This window comes from Macaca mulatta, chromosome 19, assembly GCF_049350105.2.
Source record: "Macaca mulatta isolate MMU2019108-1 chromosome 19, T2T-MMU8v2.0, whole genome shotgun sequence".
Classification (NCBI taxonomy): Eukaryota; Metazoa; Chordata; class Mammalia; order Primates; family Cercopithecidae; genus Macaca; species Macaca mulatta.
The window spans coordinates 15,326,822-15,344,455 of record NC_133424.1 but is presented as its reverse complement, the minus strand read 5'-3'; the positions used below and the strand labels follow the sequence as shown (position 1 = coordinate 15,344,455).

Here is a 17,634-nt window from a genome sequence, read left to right as displayed (position 1 = left end):
TTGCTTATTTCAAAATTTATTGTAAAACTACAGTAATCAACACAACACAGTAATGGCATGGAATCGAGTAGGGAGCCCAGAAATAAAACCTCATATATACAGTCAAATGAATTTTGATAAGGGCGCCAAGACCATTCAATGGGGAAAGGGCAGTCTTCAATAAATGATGCTGGGAAAACTGGATATGCACATGCAAAAGAATGAAGTTGGACTCTTTTCTTATATCACATATAAAAATTAACTTGGCCTGGTGCAGGGCTCACACCTGTAATCCCAGCACTTTGGGAGGCTGAGGCGGGCAGATCATGAGGTCAGGAGATTGAGACCATCCTGGCTAACACAGTGAAACCCCGTCTCTACTAAAAATACAAAAAATTAGCCAGGTGTGGTGGCACGCAGCTGTAGTCCCAGCTACTCAGGAGACTGAGGCAGGAGAATCGCTTGAACCAGGGAGGCGGAGGTTGCAGTGAGCCAAAATTGCACCATTGCACTCCAGCCTGGGCAACACAGCAAGACTCCGTCTCAAAAAAACAAAAACAAACAAACAAAAATTAACTCATAGTACATCAAAGACCTAAATGCAAGAGCTGAAACAATAAGAATCTTAGAAGAAAACATAGGGGGAAAGCCTCACAACGTTAGATTTAGCAATGATTTTTTGGATATGACATCCAAAGAAAACAAAAAATATAAGTTGGACTACATCAAAATTTTAAACTTCTGCATATCAAAAGATACAATTAATAGAGTAAAAAGGTAACCCCTAGAATGGGAGAAAATATTTGCAAATCATATATCTGATAAGGGGTTAATATTCAGAATATAGAAAGAACTTCTACAACTCAACAACAAAGAAAAACTTATTTAAAAATGGGCAAAGGACTTAGACATTTTTCCACAGATGACATACAGATGGTCACAACGAAGGAAAAGCCCAATGTGTGTTCTTCCAGCCTCTGCTTCTGTCATGTTTGTCAATGTTCCATTGGCCAAGGAAAGTCACATGACCAAGCTCATCTTCAAGGTGTGGAGAAATAAACTCCACCTCTTGATAGGAGGAGCTGCAAAGTCACATGGAAAGAGAGATATACATAGAGGGACAGAAGAAGTCATTATGGCAACCATCTACCACTGTATCATTACTCATCAAGAATATGCAAATTAAATCTAAGAAACTGCTGCATACCCACTAATGTAGCTCAAATTAATTTGAGTGACAGTACCACGTGTTGCCAAAGATGTGAAGCAATGAAACTTTCATTCATTGATGTACAAATTGAGGTATAAATGGTTTCAACCACATTGAAAAACTGTCTGGCAAGATCTACTAAAGCTAAAGATAGGTCTCCTCCAAAATCCAGCAATTCCATTCCTACATTTATACTCAAGAGAAATGAATACCTATGTACACTTAACAAGAACATTCACAGCAGCTTTATTCATAATAATAAAACCTGCAGGATTATTCACAATAGCCAAAATATGGAATCAACCTAACTGCCCATCAGTGGATGAATGGATAAAGAAAATGTGGTATATCTATACAATGGAATACTATTCAGCCTTAATTGAGGAAGGAAATTCTGTCATTTGTGATAACATGGATGAACCTGAAGGACAGAACTCAAATGTTCATAAACAGAATAGCATCTTTAAATTGTGGTATATTCAGACTATAGACTATTACACGGCAATTAAAAAGCATAAACTACTGATAATACAACATAGATAAATCTCAATGACACTATATTAAGTGAAAAAAACAGACACAAGAGGGCTGTTTATGGTTCCATTTACATGAACAGGAAAAACAAATCTATGGTGATAGAAGTCAGAATAATGGTAACCTTTGAGGATGAGGTGGGGCCCAAGGGAAATTTCTGGGATGATAAAATATTTTGATGGAGGCTGTGGTGGGTATAGACATATGCAAAATTCACCAAGGTGTACCCTAAGATTTATTAACGTTTATGTAAATTATACCTAAGAGAACTTTAAAACAAACAAACAAAAAAAGAACAAATAAAAATGGAGACTAGTCCCCTGGGTCTGCCACTGTAGAGAGAGTCAGGCCCGTCACATGCCACCCAGATGACCCTGATAGCCCACCTTAATTTGCTGGGCCTCAGCTTCCTCATCTGTGAATTGCGGATGATAACAGCACATACCTCAAAGTGTCAGTGTGAGGACTAAATTAAAAGATGCAAAGCTTCAGGCAGTGGCTACTATCTGTTAATAGTAAACTCTAAATAAGTATTTACTATCATTATGATGAATGGTTGAATGTTCAGTAATAGGGAAAAGGATGATCACTTTATAAGAATAAAAGTAACAATTGTTGGAAATGTAAAAAATGTCAGTATCTATATTTAATTTCATTGCTTCAAAACATATATATGTATGTATATACATAAATTTAAAAATTGACAGAATGGACAAAGATTTTTCAGCAATACATAATCATGGTGGGAGAGTTTAACATACCTCTCTTAATAAATGCTAGATCACAGATCAATATTCATAAATGTGTAGATGGTTTTTAAACACATATGCTTGATCTAGCAGACATCTGCAGAATACAATACATTGATTTCAACCATCCATGAAGCATTTATAAAAACTGACATATACTAAGTGCATCAGTTAGGAATTATATTCAGCTGAAATAAACCTCCCACCAAAAACAAAAACAAAACAAACAAACAAACAAAAAAACCATCTTCTACCAGTAAGAAGTGCCTATTTTTCATGTATGGGACATCCAGAAACAAATAGTCCAGGGCTGCTGCAATCACATAAATATGCCAATTCTATTAAATATATCCTAAATATTTTTTAGATTACAGAAGCAAGATGGATGTGACTTCCGGCCACACTCTTAGCCTGTGGCTTTTACCCTTTATGGTCACAGGAGGGCTCCTCTAGCTCTAAATATCATGTCTCCTTGTCCAAAAGGCAAGAAGTGGAGAGATGTGGCTACATGAAACCATCCCTGAACATAACATCTTCCCCAGAGTCACATCCAGTGACTTCTCACATTCATACTAGCCAGGACCAGAATAAATGGCCTGCGCTTGCTTGCAAGAAGGGCTGGGAGATGGAAGCTTTTTTTTTTATTATTTTTTTGAGACAGAGTCTCACTCTGTTGCCCAGGCTGGAGTGCAGTGGCGCAATCTCGGCTCACTGCAACCTCTGCCTCCTGGGTTCAAGCAATTCTCCTGCCTCAACCTCCCAAGTAGCTGGGATTACAGATGCATGCCACCAAACCTGGCTAATTTTTGTATTTTTAGTAGAGATGGGGTTTCACCATGTTGGCCAGGCTAGTCTCGAACTCCTGACCTCAGGTGATCCCCCCGCCTCAGCCTGGGATTACAGGCATGAGCCACCATGCCCAGCCAGGCGATGGAAGCTTTTAAATAGTGCATGCCACCAATCTGAACAGAAAACCCAGGTTCTTTTCTGAGGAGGAAGGGGCAATTTTGGCTGGCAGCTAGAAGAATAAGCCACACCAGACCTAATAGCAAATCTCAGCAAATACCTATGACTCAATAACAAAGAGGCCACATACTCTTCTCACCATGTAATTAAATTAGAAACCAACAACAAAAAGGCAACTAAGAAGTAGCCATATAACATGCAGGAACCTTCCAGAAAGATAGAAACATTCTATATCTGGAATGGAGTGTTGGTTACATGCATGTATGCATCTGTCAAACTCATCCAACTGTATACTTCAGATGTATGCATTTCGCTGTAAGTCATTATACCTCTATGAAAATATATCCACATATTAGTTTTGAAAAATCTAATTCCAAATAATAGATAGGTCAAAGAATAAATGATAATGGAGGTTAAGACAATACTTACAATCAAACCAAAATGAAAATATTATACATTGAAACATGAGATGCAGCTAAAGGAGTATTATGAGGGAAAGTCATAGCCCCATGTGTTTCTATTTTTACAAAATGGAAGTTAATTAGCAAGGGGCCCACAGTATGGATGAGACATGGGTAAAGGCAGGCTACCATTCCTAATGTTCTCTCTTCCCATGTGGGTTCTTTTGTGTACAGTGAGTGAGGAGCTGTGCCTGAAGGCTTTCTCACACTGATTACATTGATAGGGTCTCCCGGCACTGTGTGTTCTCACATGTACAATAAGATGTGAAGACTGACCAAAGGCTCGCCCACATTCCTGGCATGCATAGGGCTTCTTGCCACTGTGAGTCCTTGCATGTTTCCTGAGGGATGAGGGCTCACTGAAGGCTCGCCCGCATTCCTGGCACACATAGGGCTTCTCTCCAGTGTGAGTTCGCATGTGACTCTTCAGGGTTGAAAGACGACTCAAGACCTGACCGCAAGTCCCGCACTCATACAGTTTCTCCCCTGTGTGTATCCTCTTGTGCACGTTCAGATGAGTGCTCGTCCGGAAGGGCTTGCCACACTGGTTGCATTCATATGGTTTCTCTCTGGTATGGGTTCGCAGATGTGTCTTCAGTGAAGAGTGTTCCCTGAAGGCTTTCCCACACTGGCTGCATTCAAAGGGCTTCTCTCCAGTGTGAGTTCTCACGTGGCTCCTAAGGGATGATGGCTGATTGAAGGCTTTCCCACAATCTTTACACTCATAGGGCTTCTCTCCTGTGTGGTTTCTCTGGTGCAGAATCAGGTTAAAGTTCCTTGTGAAGGTTTTCCCACACTGACTACATTCAAATGGCTTCTCTCCGGTATGGGTTCTCATGTGTCGCCGGAGATTCGAGGAATATTTGAAGGCTTGCCCACATTCTTGACAGTCAAAGCACTTCTCTGCAGTATGAGTCTTCTCATGCCTGATAAGGTCTGAGCTGTATCTGAAGGATTTTTCACATTTGGTACATGCATAGGTTTTATCCCCACTACGGATTTTCTCAGGCACGATTAGATGGGCGCTCTGGAAGAAGGAATTTCTACTCTCTTGACATTCATAGGACACCTCTCCAGCATGAATTCTCTGGTACTGGAAAAGTGGTTCGATGCTGTTAAAAGGTTTCTCAAGTTCATTATATTTATAGAGTTTTTCTCCAGGCTGAGGTTGCTCCTGTCGATGAAGGAAAATGTGAAGACCAAAGGCCTTATTAGATTCACAGATATTTTCCCCTATGTGAAATGAATGTAAGAAAAAGACAGTTCTACATCTAATACTTTTACCATTTACAGAGTCCATACCATTTCTACCCAGAGTTCCCTCAAGTGGAATAGGGTGGATACTCTGTTGCAAAGAGCTATCTTTTCATTATTTTCATGGGGCTTCTTAGATGCAGAATTTTTCCAATTTGTGTAAGGCTAAAGTAAGTCTTAAACACTTGGTATCTGTGTCATATCTGTGAAAGTGCTTACTTGTAAGAACATGATCTATGTTTAGTTTTCCACCAATCCATGACATTCACGGACTCTCTCCCAAGAAACTGCTTCCTCCTGGGTAAGCACTTCTTGCCTTGAATCTCTCTTGGCTCTTGGGCTGCTTTTCTAACTTACAGTAACCCCAGACTCATCCTACTATAGAGAACCACGAATAATCCCTGGTGAGCCTTACCCCTTTCACATCAATGGACAGAATCTCCGTAAAAGGATCTTGGCTAGGAATTGCCTCTTGGGGTTGAAGTTGAGGCTCTGAAATAAATTAGGAAAGAAAAAGTTAAACACACAGAGAAAAAAACTGTGGGATTAAGGTGACCTAAAAAGTAAGCAAGGCACATGTGGGCTTTTTTTTTTTCCAAATAGTGATCCTAAATACAGGAAGAAATTGCAATGAGAAGGAATGCATCTAAGAGTTAAGGAAAATTTTAAGGTGTTTGGCTAGGTGAGAAGTTATGTAATCAGATGAACATGGGAAGGAAATAGTAGGTAATTTACCAAAAAAGGATTCTATGAAGATTGTGACTAATGTTGAGGAAAAATATTAGCAAGAATGTACAGTGGGGAGGAAATGGATAAAATATACACATGGAAATATTAAATATGAAGAGAAAGTAGGACAAATCTTTCTAGGAGATTAACGTAAAGTTTTAGAGATTAAAAAGGAAAGGGAAAAAGGAAAGAAGGTGGCATTTAATAAGAGAGCTCAACCAAACAGGCTTCTCAGTCAAGGGTATGAATAGGTTGCCCTGATTGACAGTTTCCAAACTGGACACTCCCCTTACTGACCAGAGCTGATGTTCACCTGATCTGCCTGGGCTCACCTGCACAGGTGTCTGCGAGGATGCCCCTGTCAGTGGTCCACTGCTCTCCTCTTTGTTCCAAATAAGACGATGCATTGGGTTTGCACAGTTGATCAGCTGCTCATGAGAAAAACAACGCATGTTGTGGGAGGACTGTGCCATGCCCTGACACCAGGGCCAATATTCTCAAGTCTCTAGGGGCTCTAGAGATGGGAGGGGCAAAATGCTTGTGTCTAAATTCTGATGGACACAGCCAAACTTTTGCACTGAGGAACTAAATACAAATTCTCTCACTGGGTCCCAGAGGGCACTGAGGCTCTCTGGTCTACAAAACCAAGGGCCTGGTTCAGGAATACATTTGAGAAGCCCAAAAGCTTTTAATCATGGAGAGACAGAGCAGTAAAAAGATCTTCATTCCACAGAAAGGCCAGTAGACTGGAAGCTCATGAAGGTGGGAATTATCTGTTTTTCCACCTCTAGGTTTCCCAGACTTGCACAATTTCTGGAGCTTATGGTTGCTGCCTAAGTGTGTGATGAAAAGACAAAGCCTTGTCTGGGTGCAGTGGCTCGTATCTGTAATCCCAGCACTTTGGGAGGCTGAAGCCTCCCAAAGTGGATTGCTTGAGCCCAGAAGTTCGAGACCAGTGTGGGCAACACGGCAAAACCCCATCTAGACAAAAAAAGTACAAAAATTAGCCAGGTGTGATGACACACACCTGTGGTCCCAGCTACTCAGGAGGCTGGGGTGCGAGGATCATCTGAGCCCAGGAAGTGGAGGTTGCAGTGAGCCAAAGGTTACAGTGAGCCAAGGTCACGCCATCACACTCCAGCCTGGGCAACAGAGCAAGACTCTGTCTCAGAAAAAAAAAAAAAAAAAGGAAAGAACAAAAGGAAAGATGAAGTCGCCTTACCCACAGAGGCCAGGTTCCTATAGTTCTCCAGCATCACATCTCTATACAGGCTCCTCTGAGTAGAGTCCAGAAACACCCATTCTTCTGGGGTGAACACCACAGCCACATCTGCAAAGGTGACTGGTTCCTAAAACACACATCCATCCCAGCTCAGCCAGGGACCACCCCCACCAGTACGCCAGAGGATGCTGGAGGCGGGCAGGCCTGGGGAAGGGAAACCCCACGCAGAGGACTTTCAGACAGGGTTCTGAGATCCCCCAGAATCTGCTCCTGGGCTCAGGACTCTGAACTAGAACTCCTCTCTCTACACTCCACTCCTTAAGTAAGAAAGGCAAGAGGCAATAACTAATGTTGCGAGTCCTGGACCTCAGGACAGGACTTATCTACTGACAAGGAGCCAGGAAGCTCTTGCAGATTTGTCCCCCTTCTAGCTCCAGGGTCCAGCAGACCTGAGCATGGTACAGGCAAGAGGGAATGACCTGGAAAATGACTCAACTCTTTGTTCAGTGAGACCATGAAGACCACAAAATGAGGACGGCTCACATCCTTGCTTTGTTTTCCCTCCTGGGGCTCAGCAGCCTCAGGAGGGTCTGAATGAGGTGGTGGGATCATGGCCCATGCTCCCTTGCTGACACCCACTGCAAGAGGCCGAGTCCCTGAAGCATAGAGACCAACCCCATGAAATGATCCAGGCAGGTCACAGGAAGAGGGCAAGTCCAGCCTTTGAGCACAGCAGTGTTCTTTTAGAACAAGAAGCTCTTACCTACCTGTGAACAGGCGGTTGGCAGCCCAGGAGCCATAGCTTCTTCCTCTACTCTGTCCTCCTGAAGCCAGGCAGGGTCCCGTGCAGGCACAGCTAGGGGAGAAGCGAGGCGGTGTGAGGGTTGGTGCCTGGCCTACTGGGCACACTCACAGGCCCCAAGGCTGCCCACCCTGGCTGTGAGTGATCACATCTGTACACACACACATGCCCACACTCACAGGGACACACACATGTAGACACATATCTGCAAGCTCTTGCACACACATGCAATCACATACCCACGTACACACGGACATGCACACATATACATGCAAACACAGTTACACACCACATGTACCTGTGCATATATATAACATATACACACAGACCAGCATACACACACTTATAGACATGCACGCAGACACACGCGTGCGTGCGCACGCACACACACACACACACATGTCCCTTCATTCCATATCCCAAGAGCTATAGACTCAATAATTCACCAGGAGACTCCAGTGCTCCTGCAGCACCCACCACTGTCCCCTGACTCAGCCTTGGGACAGCTCTTCCTCCCCGGCTGCCTGGCCCCTTCCTCTGCCCCCTACACTGCAGGGCTAGTAGTGCTCCAGGACTAACCACAAGTAGAGGGCAGATAAACCACAACCAACCTGCAGGTCTGCCTTAAAAGGAAACTTCCTTCCCACCTGCCGTCAAATCAACACCACTCCTCCCTCTGCACCAGGCATCCTCCTTCTGGCCTATGACAGACAAGCAAGCAACTCCCAGATCATCCCTCGTCCCCTGCATCCTCACCTCTCCCTCCCGATGGGACCTTTCCCCTCACTTTTTAAAGCTGACCCACACCCAATCCCTGACCCCATGTGTTTTCTGCAGCTGCCATAACAAAGTATCAAACTGAGTGGCTTAAAACCACAGACATGTATCCTCTCGCAGTTTTAGAGACCAGGAGTCCAAAACTCAGCTCAGCAGGGCCACGCCGCCTCTGACACTCTGAGAAGAGTCCTTTCTTGCGTCTCCCTGGCTTCTGGTGGTGGCCATCAATGCTTGGGGCTCCTTGGCTTGTGGATGCATCACTCCAGTGTCTGCCTCCCCCGTCACACGGTCCCCTCCCTGTGTCTGTCTTCACGTGGCGTCTTCCTCATGTTCTCATAAGGATACAGTCATGATGGATTGGGGGCCCACCCTTGTGACCTCCTAACTTGGTTACAGCTGCGAAGACCCTATTTCCAATAAGGCCACATTCACAGGGTTAGGACTTCAGCCTGTCTTTTTGGAGGGGTACAAGTCAAGCCATAACACCCCACTTTTCCCATGGGCTACCTCTATCTCTTCATTTCCTATCATGGGCTATCTACCCTCCGTGCCCACTTCCTCCCCTCCCACTTGCTTCTCATTGCCACCGTTCCAAGGGCCGGCACCACCCTGGAATCACCAGTGACCTCCATCCGTGCTGGGAAATCCCACTGATGTGTGTTCGTCGTCCGATCTCTTCTAGGTTTGCTGTTGTTGTTGTTGCTGCTCCGGTTATTGTTTTGAACCAGAGTCTTGCTCTGTCACCCAGGCTGGAGTGCAGTGACACAATCACAGCTCACTGCAGCCTCAAACTCCTGGGCCCAAGTGATCCTCCCACTTCAGCCTCCCAAGTAGCTAAGACTACGCGTGTGTGCCACTACACCCAGTTAATTTAAAAAAAATTTTTTTTAGAGATGGGGGTCTCACTATGTTGCCCAGGCTAGCCTTGAATTCCTGGCCTCAAGCGATCCTCCCACCTCAGCCCCCTGAGTAGCCAGGATTATAGCTGCAAGCCACTGCACCTAGCCAATCCCTCCTTCTTATAGCCCACCCAGCCTGTGATCGGTGATCACAACCTTGGCCTCCTCTTTTTCCTGTAAGAGCTTCTCCTCCAACATGTTGCCGGCATCCACAGGTTGCAGGCCCTCCTCTTCGCGCCTACCTCAACTCTCTCTGCCTTGGCATGCAACCTCACCCATTCTCTGGGTGTCAATTCCCACATCTTCATGATGAAGCCCAAATCTCTAGGCTGACTCTCACATCTGAACACCAGACCATGTATCCAACCATTGGCTCAAATCTTTCTGCCCATCTCAGGGAACAGGAATAGAATGTACCCAAAATGAGGTCCAGAGGTCAGAGCTTCCAACCACAGAGGATTCGTTCCAGGCCTGGAAACCTCCTAGCTTTTGCCCTGATGGGTTTTAAACTTGCTCAGGACCCATGACCCCTTTTTCCCTTCCAGTTTCTCCTTTTGAAATGGGAATGTCTATCCCATGCTTGCCCCATCACTGTATCTTGGAAGCGGATCACTTGCTTTCTGATTTCTCACAGGTTCGCAGATGGAGAGGAATTTGGCCCCACAATGGACCACGCTCTGAGTCTCCCTCATACTTGCTGTAGATGACTGACATCATGAGTTGTGGGATTCTCATCAGATGAGATGAGCTTTTGAGTTGATGGTGCTTAGATGAGATTTTGCACTTAGAGTTGATGCTGGAACGGATTACAACGTTGGGAATGTCGGGATCACATGAGTGTATTTTGCATGTGGGAAGGACACAAATTTGGGGGGACTAGAGAACAGACTGCTATGGCTTGAATTGTGTCCCCCCAAAAACTGGGAAGCCCTAACCCCTAGTATTTCAAAATGTGACCTTATTTGGAAATAGGATTGTTACAGATGTAATGAGTTGAGATGATACGAGAGTAGGGTGGAGAGTAGGGGAGATGGCCATGAGGCAACACAGGCAAAGACGGGAGGGCTGTGTCCACAAGCTAAGGAGCACCAAGGGCTGCAGGCCACCGTTAGAAGACAGGAGGCAGGATCCTCCCCCAGAACCATTAGAGGAAGCACACCCATGTCGAAACCTTAATTTCAGACTTCTGGTATCCTAAACTGTGAAAGAGAAATTTCCGTTATTTAAAAAAAAAAAAAAAAAAAAAAAAAACTAGGTCAGGTGCAGTGGCTCACAACTGTAATCCCAGCATTTTGGGAGGCTGAGGCCAGTGTATCACTTGAGGTCGGGAGACCAACCTGGCCAATATGGCGAAACCCCATCTCTACTAGAAATACAAAAATTATCTGGGCGTGGTGGCACACATCTGTAGTCCCAGCCACTCGGGAGGCTGAGGCACGGGAATCACTTGAACCCAGGAGGCGGAGGTTGCAGTGAGCCAAGATTGCACCACTGCACTCCAGCCTGGGCAACGGAGCAAGACTAGGTCTTAAAAAATAAATAAATAAATAAATGAAACTCATCACCGTCCTCCACCATGTCCTCCATCTCAGGAAGTGCTGTCCCTGTCTTTGATCAGAAATCTCACCCCTCTCTGACACTCTACACATCCCAGCAACTAATCAGAATAAATAGTGATGACATCTCTACATGGCAGTACTCACCCCCAAGCCCCTCTCCCACCCATCCCCGCTACAGTCAATGCCTACGTCGAGCCTTTTCTTTTTAGATCCACTGAAATGTCCCCCTCAGAGTGCCCCATCCTGAGGTCTCCTCCCCTGCACAAAGAGCCCCTTCTCTCCTTTTCTCCGATAGGACCCGTTCCCTTTCTTCGCAGCCCTTTCCCATCTGTAACCAGCTATGTATTGTAGCCATGGGTGTTTATTTTCTGTCATCCTCACTGGATTGGAAGCTTTGTAAGAATCAGCCTGGGTGCTTTTACCACCCTGTTCCCGATACCCTACTTGGCACAAAAATGCTCCATGTCATTGGTAAATGAATATATGAACCATCAAATTAACTCAACCTCAATACAAATGTTTTATATGCATTATTACTATAAATGTTTTGAGACAGGGTCTTGCTCTCTCACCCAGGCTGGACTAGCTCACAGCAGCCTTGAATTCCTGGGCTCAAGTGATTCTCCCTCCTCAGCCTCCTGAGTAGCGAGACCACATGTGCACACAACCATGCCTGGCTAATTTTCTTATTTTGTAGAGATGGGGTCTTGCTATGTTGCCCAGGCTGATCTCGAACTCCTGGCCTCAAGAAGTCCTCCCTCCCACCTCAGCCTCCCAAAGTGCTGGGATTACAGGCATGAGCAACCACGCCTGGCCTCTATGTGTTTTAAATCATTCCTCACTTCCCTACTGTGCAGAAAGGAGTGAACCCACCAGGCCTGGATGGACTCCTTAGTGAGATGTGTTTACAAGGTTAGCCCTTGGGCTAACCAAGGGCTAACCAAGTCTGAGAACTTGGATTTCAGGAAGGTTCCCACCCCCCTAACTGATAAAAGAAACTCACTCCACTTAAACCACTTGTACAAACAATGCGGTTTATGTTGAACACCTGCTTTCCTTCTGAAAGTCTGGAATTTAGGGACTGTTTCCTCCAAAACTCACGCTGAAATGTTAATCCCCAGTGTCGGAGGTGGGATTTGGGGGCCGATCCCTCAAGAATTGACTAATGCTCTCCAACGGAGAGAATGAGTACTCTTCTATTACTTCCCAAGGGAGCCGGTTGTTAAAAAGAGCCTGGCATCTTTCCCCCTTCCCTTCCCTCCCCACCACCCCGCTCCTGCTTCCTCCCTCACCATGTGATCTCGACACACTGGCTCCCCTTCCCCTTCTGCCATAAGTGGAAGCAGCCTGAGGCCCTCTCCAGGAGCAGATGTTGGTGCCATGCTTCTGGTACAGCCTGCAGAACCGTAAGTCAAATACACTTCTTGTTTTTTCAAACAGGGTCTCACTCTGTCACCCAGGCTGGGGTGCAGTGGTGCAATCTCAGCTCACTGCAACCTCTGCCTCCCAGGCTCAAGTGATTCTCCCACCCTAGCCTCCCAAGTAGCTGGGATTATAGGCACATGCCACCATGCCTGGCTAATTTTTGTATTTTTAATAGGGACATGGTTTCACCATGTTGGCCAGGCTCCTGACCTCAAGTGATCGGCCCACCTTGGCCTCCCAAAGTGCTGGGATTCCAAGCGTGAGCCACTGCGCCTATCCTTCTTTTCTTTATAAATCACCCAGACTCTGGTATTCCCTTATAGCAACACGAACCAACTAAGACAGGCACATTCTGAGCTGTACCTCAAGTCAGCCTACTTGGCCAGTGAAAACGGTGTGCGCTCAGTCTCTAATAAGCTTTGCTAGTAGACAACATTGCATGTGGTGCTGGCACAACTTGGCGATAGAGGAATTAAGCCTGTCCTGGGCAACTCTGCTCGGAGAGGACTCTGGAAGCCTGGCTCTGGTTTCCTCTAGGCTTCCTTTTGCTTTTTTTTTTTTTTTTTTTTTTTTGAGACAGAGTCTTACTGCAACCTCCTCCTCTCGGGTTCAAGCGATTCTGCTGCCTCACCACCACGCTCGGCTAATTTTTGTATTTTTAGTAGAGATGGGTTTTTGCCATGTTGGCCAGGCCAGTCTCCAACTTCTGGCCTCAGGCGATCCGCCCGCCTCGGCCTCCCAAAGTGCTGGGATTAGGCGTGAGCCACAGTGCCCGGCACCCCCTTTGTTGATTCTGCTTAATATCCACTTGCGGTAATAAATCATAGCCATGAGTACGACATCTCCTGTGAGTCCTCCTAGTGGATCATCGGGCCTGGGGTGGTCTTGGGGGAACCCAGCACACCTCCTCCACACTCAACCCCAAGTCTAGACCAGCACCACTCTACTCCTAACAGCCTCCACCTACCACTGCTTTCCTCGCTGAGCCCACACTCCTCACAGGTGCTGGGGGTGGGGTTCTGTTAAAATCACAGGTGCAAGGCCGGGCACGGTAGCTCACACCTGTAATGCCAGCACTTTGGGAGGCCGAGGCGGGCGGATCACGAGGTCCGGAGATCGAGACCATCCTGGCTAACATGGTGAAACCCCATCTCTACTAAAAATACAAAAACTTAGCCAGGCGTGGTGGCAGGCGTCTGTAGTCCCAGCTACTCGGGAGGCTGAGGCAGAAGAATGGCATGAACCCCAGAGGCAGAGCTTGCAGTGAGCCGAGATTGCGCCACTGCACTCCAGTCTGGGCGACAGAGTGAGACTCCATCTCAAAAAAAAAAAAAAATCACAGGTGCATTGCACCACTCACCTAAACACGTCACTGGCTCCCAGTGGGCTTAGAACATGGGCCAAGGTTCTTGTCCTGCACTTCCAAGCCCTGAACAATCTGGAACCTGCTTCTTCTTCAATCAGCTCACACCACTCTCTCTCCACTTCTCCCTCCTCCCTTCACAGCATCTTCCATGGGCCCTGGATGCAAACGGTTCTCTGCTCCACGGGGAATTTTATCAATGTTGTTCCTAAGCCTGATATCCTCTCTCCCAACCTCCCAACAGCCCAACACCTGACCAAGCTAAATGTTATAGTATTTATCATGGTCTAGGTCAGGGTTTGTCTCCCAGGGTACATTTGGTGTTGAGCTGTCATTCCAAAATACCATGTACTAGGTGACTTAACTGAAATTTGCTGCTAACAGTTCTGGATGCTGGAAGTTTGAGATCAAGATGCCAGCATGGTTGGTTTCTGGTGAGGGCTCTCTTCCTGGCTTGCAGACAGCTGCCTTCTGGCTGTGTCCTCACATGGGCGAGAGACAGCCCTGGTGTCTCTTCCTCTTTTTGTAAGGGCATGAGTTCTGTTGGTTCAGGGCTTCACCCTTATGACCTTATTTAACCTTTGTCACCTCCTTAGAGGCCCCATCTCCCATGGCACCTTCGGGGGAGACACTAGGGCTTCAACACGAACTTTGGGGAGGGGAAGCACAATTCAGTCTGTACCATCTAGAGACACTTTAGCTTTTCATGACTAGGGGGTATGTGGATGTTACGAGCTGAAGTGTATTACCCCAAAAATTCCTATCTTGAAGTCTTAACCCCTGGTATCTTATCTCACCCCTGGTAACCATATTTGAACATAGAGTCTTTAGAGGTAATTAAATTAAAATGATGTCAGTAGGGCGGGCCCTAGTCCAATATGACTGGTGTACTTAAAAGATGTATTAGTCCGCTTTGCACTGCTATAAAGAACTACCTGAGACTGGGGAATTTATAAAGAAAAGAGGTTTAATTGGCTCCTGGTTCCACAGGTTGTATAGGAAGCATGGCTGGGCAGGACTCAGGAAACTTACAATCATGGCGGAAGGCAAAGGGGAAGCAGGCACGTGCTACATGGCTGGAGCAGGAGGAAGAGAGTGAAGCGGGAGGTGCTACACACTTTTAAACAACCGGATCTCGTGAGAACTCACTCACTATCAAGAGAACAGCAAGGGGAAGTCCACCCCCATGATCCAGTCACCTCCCACCAAGCCCTTCCTCCAACATTGGAGATTACAATTTGACATGAGATTTAGGCGGGGACACAAATCCAAACCCCATCACAAGAAGACGACATTTGGACACAGGCATGTACAGGGGGAAGATGATGTGAAGACACAGAGACAAGATGGCCATCTACACACCAAGGAGAGGCTTCCAAAGGAACCAGCCCTGCCAACACCTTGATCTCAAGCTTCTGGCCTCCAGAGTGGTGAGACAACATATTTCTGCTGTTTAATCCACCCAGTTGGTGGAACTTTGATATGGCAGCCCTGGTAAACTCATAGAGGAAAAGCACTCCTAGCGTCTAGTTGAGTTGAGGCCAGGGATGCTGCTCAACATCCTACAATGCATAGGACAGCCCACAACTGAGAGTAAACAGGCCCCAGTATCAGCGGTGTTGCAGTTGAGAAACCCTGGCCTAAGCTTAAATATCCATCCTTTCCCAGAACTCTCCCCTGTGCCCTGAGATGAAGTCCTTGTACAACACGCTTGCATTGGACTCTGTTACTCATTTCAAACTCTGACCACCCAGCGGACTGTGAGCTCCACGGAAGAGGGGTCAGTGCTTTCTTTGTGACTGTTTCCTGGTCCCCATCTCACCACCAGATGATGACAATGGTGGTGTTACCCGCTTCACAAAGTAACAAAATAGGCCGGGCACGGTGGCTCACACCTCTGGTCCTAGCACTTTGGGAGGCCGAGGTGGGCAGATCACTTGAGGTCAAGAGTTTGAGACCAGCCTGGCCAACATGGCAAAACCCTGTCTCTACTAAAAATACCATAATTAGCCGGGCATGGTAGCGCACACCTGTAATCCCAGCTACTTGGGAGGCTGAGGCAGGAGAATCGCTTGAACCCAGGAGGCAGAGGTTGCAGTGAGCCAAGATCATGCCACTGTACTCCAGCCTGGGTGACAGAGCGAGATGCTGTCTCAATTGAAAAAAAAAAAAAGAAGTAGTAACAAAATAGAGCCTAGCCCAGAAGGCTTACCAAAAATATACTGAAGAGCAACACATGACCTAGATCTAAGAATTGTTCCCTGTCAAGAAGATAACAGAGATTCCAGACACAAGAGTGGATGGCACTTTTAAGAAACAAAGTTTATTATTCTTACTAAAAGGCAAACTGGAAGAAAACAAACACCTTACCATTAAAGCTAAAATGTTATTTGTCTTCTAGAATTAATTTCTTCCCCACTTCTCAGGAGAAGTGGCTTTGAACCTCTTTTTTTAGAGACAGGGACTCATTCTGTCACCCAGGCTGCAAATACAGTAAAGCAACTGTAGTTCATATCAGCCTTGACCTCCTGGGCTCAAGCGATCCTTCTGCCTCAGTCTCTCAAGTAGCTAGGACTTAGGAGGCACCACCTGTGGCTAATTTTTTTTTTTTTTTTTTAGAAATAGGGGTCTCACTATGTTACCCAGGCTGGTCTCGAACTCCTGGCCTCAAGCAATCCTCCTGCCTACGCCTTGCAAAGCACTGGGATTAAAGGCATGAGCCACTGCAACCAGCCTGAACCTCATTTTTAAAAACCCAGTTAAAACACAGGCCATTTCTAGTAAATTCAATCATAATTTTCAAAAATCGACATTATCGTGTAGTCAAGAATTTCATGTTGCCCAAAGAGAGGTCTGGCCTTTTCCTGCAGTTGAGTGAACCTCTCTTTCTTAACAGAAAAATCTGTCACTGGAAGTGCCCTCCTGCTTAAACACACAAATAACGAGAGAGGCTTTCTGCATCCTCTCCCTATGGTGCCACGGCAGTGCCTGCAGTCAGAGGAAATGTAGGCAGGATGGGATACAAGTTCCTGGACAGAACACAAGGATAGCAGGGCCCTCTGGCCACGTGTTCCACGCGGCACTCACTCACCAGAATCCCCGGCCACCCCCGGGTCGGGGTGGCCCAGCGTAGGCACTGGTATCAACACCCTCTGAATCTGCACAGCGGCCTTTAGTCCCTGCACAGAGTGACAGGGGTCACAGTTAAGAGTCAAGAGGCTGAGGGGGTCCACTCACACCTGCTCACCCCAAATGAATGTGCATGTTTGATCCTGCTTTGGGGAACATATTAATAAAAGAAGAGATAGACCCATTTACCTTGTCAGGATTTACCCAATCCTTAAATACAAAGCTAATCACTGTGATCCAAAATGGCCTGGAGAGAGGGTGCCCAGGCAGGGGCTGGGGAAGGTGGCACCCTCCAAGGAGGCTCTAGAAGTCAGGGAAAAGCTGGGAAAACAGTGGGGAGTGGATGGCCAGGAGGTTGAGGGATAGAGGGAAGATTGGAGGTGGACCTGCGTGAGAGAGGAGCAGGCAGTCAGTGAGTTTTTCTGGGAGGAAGACCCCTCCTTGGAGTAGGGTGTGAACTCTTCTCTGCTGGCAGCTGCTTGTTCAGGAAACACGTCTGACCTGACTAAGGGATCGCTCTGGCTTCTGTGTCCAGGGTGGGGCCCAGGCGCCTGTCAGGAGCCGACCTAGAGTCCA

General features: G+C 46.5%; 1 protein-coding gene across 30 annotated transcripts in view; it reads right to left on the bottom strand.

Moving 5' to 3' along the window:
* Positions 1 to 17,634, bottom strand: part of ZNF333 (zinc finger protein 333) — a 33,994-nt gene continuing 16,360 nt past the window's right edge. For 22 of the 30 annotated variants that reach the window (XM_028838626.2, XM_028838627.2, XM_077977998.1 and 19 more), the window contains 6 exons: positions 17,021 to 17,108; positions 7,872 to 7,960; positions 7,105 to 7,231; positions 6,215 to 6,310; positions 5,569 to 5,645; positions 1,420 to 5,073 (listed from right to left, as the gene is read on the bottom strand). In XM_028838626.2, the coding sequence (XP_028694459.2) occupies positions 3,976 to 5,073; positions 5,569 to 5,645; positions 6,215 to 6,310; positions 7,105 to 7,231; positions 7,872 to 7,960; positions 17,021 to 17,108 (1,575 nt within the window). In that variant the 3' untranslated portion in view covers positions 1,420 to 3,975. Of the gene's footprint in view, positions 290 to 1,419; positions 5,133 to 5,568; positions 5,646 to 6,214; positions 6,311 to 7,104; positions 7,232 to 7,871; positions 7,961 to 8,517; positions 8,643 to 17,020; positions 17,109 to 17,634 lie in introns of those variants that run through there. The other 8 variants (XR_013409094.1, XR_013409095.1, XR_013409096.1 and 5 more) reach the window with 4 other exon arrangements.